This window comes from Gloeophyllum trabeum (assembly GCF_000344685.1).
Source record: "Gloeophyllum trabeum ATCC 11539 unplaced genomic scaffold GLOTRscaffold_00014, whole genome shotgun sequence".
In the NCBI taxonomy this organism is placed as follows: Eukaryota; Fungi; Basidiomycota; class Agaricomycetes; order Gloeophyllales; family Gloeophyllaceae; genus Gloeophyllum; species Gloeophyllum trabeum.
Window position 1 is genome coordinate 20,605 of NW_006920423.1, and position 7,128 is coordinate 27,732.

Sequence of the window (7,128 nt, forward strand, 5' to 3'; positions counted from 1 at the left end):
AGAAGCTTGTCCTAGCACGTTCTTTGCCGACTTCAACTTGACCAGGCACGGGGAGTTGGATTACTCGAATATCCATCACCCGAGCCCTGCCACACTTGCGCATTCCAGCCCTCCTTTGCAGGTGCTGCCAGAGGACCGGATTTCTATCGTGCCTGGATTTCTCTGAGGCAACTCCCGCTGTCGTATGGACACCGTCCATGGATAGAAGAAGTCTCCCAAGCGACCCACAGACACCAGTGATATCCCCTGGGGATACTCAGGACCACGTGGAAAACGATTGTGGGCTGTATCTGCCTGATGACTTGCCATCGGCGAGGTTCAATAACCTCTTGGGTTCGTTGCCTGCACTCGAGAATGACAACACCAGGGGTCACCTCCATAGTTGTGACTCACTGGGGCAGGATGCCACAATTACGGGGCCGGACCGCAGTATCTTGTCCGGCCTGCAGGGCAGCTTCCAAAGTCACCTTTATGATCTATCTGAGGAGGATACCCCATTCTCTGTTCAGTATGGACCCCGCTCTTACCGTCCGGATGCCCAAGGTGGGTCTCCTGTCGAGCCAGGTACGGTTCTATCCTTGGAGAACCTCGATCCCTGGGGTGCCTTCTATGACCCTGACGCGCTAGCGCGGAATACTGGGATGATGCGGCCGGACCCCAACCTCTTCCTTGATCCGTCATACAGTGTCCAACACTACCTTCACAATGCTCCTGAAAAATATCAGAGCGAAATCAGCACCTCCTCATCCCCTGTTCAATACAGACTGCAGCCTTACCTCCCTGATGCCGGTGGGGCGGGTCCTGCGCAACGGAGCGCTGGACCATCTTACGGCCGATACACCTGTCAGTTTTACTTTGAAGATGAGGCAGCTGGCCAACAGGGAGATCTGATGTCCCCTGCTACCGTTCATTCCGATTCTGATCGGTCCTCATTCCCGGGTAGTACTCCAGACGCGGCCTGGAGATTGTACTGAGTTGCTCGTCTCCTATGATTGTGGTGACCAGTAGTCAACTAGTTACGTCTTAAGTTTTTCCTGGTGCTCGTCCTCCATCTCTTCAGTATCTCTCTCTATGTTACACGTATGCTGCTTGTTGTGTTATATTCCTTACATGTTATCCCATCATGTATGTATTCTGCGTCATCACTGTCTTTTATCTGCTGCTCATACTCATGATTGTATTTAACACTTATACACCCCCTAATGCGCATGAATACATATTGATGATCGAATGGGTGCCCACCGCTCCGCGCATCCTTGCCCATCTGAACCGAGGTACCTAGCAATAACGCTGGCAGCCACGGCAGCTGTGGCAGAAAGTGGGGGACGGAAATCAACTGAAGTAGTCAATGACTGATCACGACTGTTTGCCTGCGCTGGTAAATAAGCGGCCAAGGGTACCGGTTTCTGGAAATGAACACTACCAGATGTACAGAACAGGAAGTACTAGGCAGGCCGCCGGTTGGCTGCCGGTGTTACCGATCCAATGCAACTCGTCCGTGAAGGGATAGCTCATGTCGCGCGCCGAACATGGAAATCCCCAGCCCGAGGCCTTCGCTTCGAGGAAGGAGTCTAAAATCACTAGAGGCGCGAGATGTGATGGGTGCCTAACCAGGAGCATTCTTCACGACGTCTGGAAGAGTCAAGTTCCGTATCCTCCGTAAAGCAGCAATACTGTAACGAAATCCAGTCGACTGCGTGAGTGGCTTAAGTCACCTCACACCCGTCCTCTCCGAGTCTGATTCTCCTCCGCCCCCTGGGAGCAGGTTCCCGCTGCGCATGTTCCTTCTGCTGATACTCCTGCCCTCATATGGATGCCGGTCGTGAGCCCAGCTAGTTTTCCTAGTGGGCATCAATCACCCATGATGCGCCCGCCGCATATTCCTGAGAATCAATCAGGACGTGATTCTGGCTTGTATCTTCCTGACGAACCGTAATCCGTAAGATTCGACGGCCTCCTGGATCCAATGCCTGCGCTTGACAGCCCTGATGAATGGGGCCTCTTCCATGGTCCCGACTCGCCGGCGCGGAACATCGAAATAACAGTGTCAGATTACAGTCTCTTTTCTGACCTGGAGTATAACTCGTCCAGTGACTCTGGATCGCTTCCAGGAGAAAGCAGCCCTGGTGTGTCCTTTGTTGGATATGATCGTCTATCGTACCTCTCCATCGTCAGCGGTTCTCCTATGGAAGCAAGCCCTCGTCCATCATTGCAAACCCCTGGTTGGTGGCATATCTCCTATGATTCTGATTTGCTCAGGCAAAATGCAAGAATAATGAGCTCTGGGACCTACTCTCATACTGTTCCTGAAGCCTTTGCAGGCCAAGGCAGCGATTGCCAATCCTCTGCTCATTACAGTCCTCGGCCGTGCCTTCCAGATGCTTGGGGACCGGTTTCTACCCAAGTGTGCGCCGCACTGTCATACTATGCACATCACTCTTACCTCGACGACGTCCGTGACACGACTTCTGGAGGATCCCGTGATGGAATATTCTATGATCTCCATGAACGCCAGCGCTGTCGCATTGCTTTTAGTGCTGATGGATCCTTGTACCCATGTGCTCAGGCTCCGGACGCACCCTGGGGTTGGAACTACGTGCCTGCTCCTGATGACTCGTAATCACGGTTTCAATTCTTCTCTTCAAATTAATAATTCTCGGCAATATTCTCTCTCTCTCCATTCCAGTGTACGCAACCCATCGTCTCGTATCCTCGCATACTTATGTCCGACCATGCACGAATTCTTGTCCTCCAGATTGTTCATTCTTCTGCATTGTGCTAGCTCATTACCGTACTTGACACACTAATACGTCTTCTGGTGAAAACACCCTTGCCACTTGTATATGCGAGACTAGGAAGGGCGGAAAGCGTGCATTCCGTGAGTCGACATATTGACTTTAGAGTGGTAGAAAGTAACTTGATTCCTTTCGTTTAGACCCTGACCTTGGCGTCGCCATCGTGATGCATACTACGGATGATTGGGATAAATAGCACCCTCTGCATTCAAAGGTCCTTGTGAGAGTCCTCCGCAGAGAGAGAACAGCTGATAATTGCACGAGCGAGCAGCGATTTTGCGCAACGAGAGTGGCAGCTCAGTGTCAAGAAACATGATCGTGACCGGACATGGTATGTCTCGACACCACGCTTTCTTTGCATCAGTTCCTGTTGCGCTGGCCCTAACAGACTCGTGCATTCCTTTGTGAGAGATATTGTAATACATATATCACGATTCAATGTATCCGAATCGCCCGCCCTGCCACCAAACACCTTGCCGCTTGCTAAGTGTCCTGCTTCCACCAGACTATCCAACTGAGCAATCGGGTTCTTCGAAGTCAATCCTTATAAGCTCCCGCAACTCCATTTGTATCTCAGGTGAACAGTAGCGCTCGAATTCCGCTCTCCGAGTGCGCAAGCCCTGAAACCGGCGTTGGGTGACCGAAGAGGAAAGCCATGATATGAGCTCGTCGTTGTCAATGTCCGGAGACCATTGAGGGATTATGAGGCGGTGGCTGCGAAAAGCCCACCAGACGATGCGAAATTCGAGTGTCGCAACGAGTGCCCGTACAAAGTTCAGTACGCAGGAAGCATCGACGTAAATGTCGGCCACGGGGGACAATGCCGCAAAGAAATGGTCTCGAATGCGGTCGTCACGAGGATAAGGGAAGTTGCCTTCCAAATGAAATGCCGACAGCTGGGGGTATCTAACCGGTTTTCCTTCCAGGCGTGATAGAAGCGACGGCATCGCAAGGCACCCAGCACCACGGCAACTGCAGGATTTGAAGAGGTGGCATGAGGGATATATGGCCTCAACAAATGCTCGCAGAAGGGACAAGGAGGGTTCGCGGAATGTAAGTGACTCCAAATTCGGCAGTTCCAAATCTCTGAAAAGAGGCTCGAGTCCACCAAGGTACCAGGAGTCAAACAACTCTGGCATATCAACCAGAATATATTCCTTCAAGTCCGGCAGCACGATGGGGCGCTGCGAAGGCAATCGTTTAGCCCAAACAATGTCCCGTTTGATTGTGAGGGTTGTCAGGCGTGGCAAAGCCTCAAGGGCCTGAAATAGCCGGAACTCGAGAGGGGCGTATGAAGGGAAGTATTCAAGCGAGAGTGTGGTGATTCCCCAGGGGATTGGCATTTCATAATGGAAGAAAACTCCCAACGACCCATGGAGGGTAACATCATGGCAGACGGGGGCATCTATCCTCAAGGCGTCACGAAAGTCGTCCCGCCCAACCGCCTCGATTCGGAGCCGACGGAGTTTGGGTGCTTTGATGACGTGCAAAGGCCGCAAGACAAGTTGGGGATTCAGACAGTAATGTAATTTAGAGAAGCTGTGATAGCAGAGGTCAAATTCCCGCCAGCGGTGGGCCTCAGCTGCGATCGTCTTGAGACAGCTGTGGATGGCCTGCAAGGAGATGCATTTCCCGGTGTACAGGGACGGCGGTTGCAGATAAACCCTGATGGTAAGGGGACGCTGCCTGGACCGATCGAGCTGCAAGATTAACAGCTTTTCCCGAGTGGAGCAGTTTACGTTGATCTCCTCCCACAGCTCGGACGTCTCGACCACAAGGGAACGCCATTGGGCACTGACCGCAGAAAGTACGAAAGCTGGTGGCTGAGATGCTGGTGATGTATCCAAGCAGTAGTACTTGAACACACTGAGCAATAGTTCCTTGGACAATTTTGATATCGCGGCCACAGATCCACCTGCGTCGTCTACTCAGCCAACGCACGGCTAATAAGCTTTTCGGTTGGAAAGTCACCGAAGACTCGGGCACCCCGACGTCTCACTGACGAGCTACTTTCTGCAGCTCTACCCTGCCTGGTCAAAGCGCGAGAGGTGGTCTTTGAGCCACTCATCTTGATAGTACTAGGGAGGGGGAACAACGATTAGTCGATCAAAGGTGGCATGCATGTAGAATGGGACATACTTGATATCAGCGATAAGTATAGAAGTGAATTCGAGGAGTTGCGGGACGTTTGAGGGCAGATGGCTTGCTGAACGCCAGGGTGGTGAAGCCGCGAGTGGCTCAACATCAACATGTTTGTCTTAGTTTGGACGTGATTGGGTTGTATCGCCACTTCTGCCACAAACAACCCGCCTTGCTTCCGCGTAGTTGTCCTGATCGATACCGCACCTCTTTCTCATTCCATCGACATACGCTAGTCTCGCCCTTTTTCTGCTCATGGAGCCTTCATCCTATCGGAGTCGTCCTTGAGATGGGACGTCAATCCTGCGGCATCGCTCTTTGATCGATATACTCGTCTAGAATACGTTGGTGGCAAACGGAGTCCTGAGGACTACCACAACTCTGATTTCGCTCGAACGTCTCTGCCTTAGACAAGCAGGCACCTTCTGCGGAGGATCGTCGTCATGTCGCGTGTGGCAGATGTAGGAGTCCCTGCGTAGCCTGGTACGTGCGCAAGTCAGTCACTCTTTTACCCTGTTGTCCACTTTCTTCCGTTTCTCATCAGTGCATCTTTCAGTATCTCATGGGTGGATGAACCTTGCAAGGTGAGAATCACAATCCGACAATCGGGGTCCGTGAGGAATCGCTCTTGCATGGCCGGCGAGAGGCTTGCGTAACCCAAGCGTCGTAGGGGCTGAAGTGGACAGGTGCTTCAACAGGCCGCTCGCATATGATGGCCATGCTGTCCCCGAAGTATGAGCGGAAGTAACTTGTACCCGTTGAATGAAGCGAGGGAGCTCTCCGCGATCAGTGACAGGTGCGGGAGGTACTGTGACCCTTTTTTCAGTGAAAATTTCTCCAGTCTACACCGTCCAGGGAGGCTTCCACAGGAAGACAGTGGGGAACGCCAATCGCGACGACTGAGCTCGGGGAGGTAACAGAAGCCAGCACGTTATTGCGGATGACAAGTCACCTTCCAGGCCAATGTGGAATATTTACCGGTGCGCTAGGATCAATCAGACGCCATTCTGGTGAACCGACAACAGTGCCCTCTTCGAAGCCTAAGCCATTTCAGCAAAACGACCAACTTCCGTACCGCCACGTTCCTCACATTGCATATGGTATGTCTTCCAGTCATGCCCGTACATCAGGTACCTTGGAGTATCTACTGGCGCGTATGCGCACATGCAAACGCGTCAGGGGATACTTCAAGAGCGCTGGTATAGCGGGCCTAAGTCAATCTTGAGCTCTTGAACAGCCGTCTTCGTGCAACGCCCCGCTAGTTGAGACGCGATGCCCTCAAGCTGTTAGGCCATTCCGGTAAGGCTTGGAGTAGGCCTGGACATGGTGGCAGGGAAGAAAGCAATGTGATGCGCGTCTCCGTTGAAGTCCGCCGCGGCGCGACGCGTCTGAGTCACACTCCTCTTCGAACCTAGGTTCCTTTTCAAGCCCTTTATCTCTGGCCTTTCACTAAGCGACTGGGTTATGTGCAGGATAACTACATGGACTCTGTAGTCCATCACTGACGCTTGTCGCCAGCGCTGTAGTCATCGGCGACGTTTTCTCTCTCGGGCTCTGGCGTTCCTAGTCAACCATGAAACTCTAGCCTGCATTCTCGCCTCGAATGGAGGCAACAAGTAACTGTATATACTAGTAACACGACGGCAACCGAATGCCGAGGAACACAACTTGACTTTCCCGACGTTGTTGAGCTGTTCTTGGTCCGAACATTGCTCTCGGAGAAGGATGGCTCAGTGCACTGCACCCCGACGAGCTACGGGACGTAACTTCAGGAGCTGGTTTGCCGCGGTACCTGTCAGAGTAGCGGCGGTAGAGAAGGCGGGGAATGGTTCGTGGATCCAGGTTCGTATCCCATTGTTTTCCGATAGCTTCATATTCGTACTTGCATTGCAGGCGACAGGGTGCCTCGACTCCTCCACGTACCGTCTCACGCCCTCGATCAGTTCGACGTACGCTTCCCAAAGGCGCACAATGTCGGCTCGGAGGGTACAGCGCGAGCTTTATTGAGCAGTGTCATGTTGCCCTCCTCTCTCTGTTTCGCACCTGCCGCAATGGTGTTAAGTACGGAAGGGTTGAGCCGACCGCGCACGGCTTCTGCCTCTCGCGCTGCTTCTCCGCGAACGAACAGGAAAACTGTCAATCGCATGATAACCATTCTGGGTCTCCTGTGGCTGTCCCGATCAAGTACGACTTG

At 52.7% G+C, this 7,128-nt stretch overlaps 1 protein-coding gene across 1 annotated transcript; it reads left to right on the top strand.

Annotated features, from left to right (window-relative positions):
* Positions 1–4,144: 4,144 nt before the first annotated feature.
* Positions 4,145–4,507, top strand: GLOTRDRAFT_132520 (uncharacterized protein; the record flags this gene model as incomplete). Its single annotated transcript, XM_007871420.1, has 2 exons — positions 4,145–4,266; positions 4,330–4,507. 2 exons carry the CDS (start codon positions 4,145–4,147, stop codon positions 4,505–4,507), a joined length of 300 nt encoding a protein of 99 aa, XP_007869611.1.
* Positions 4,508–7,128: the final 2,621 nt, after the last annotated feature.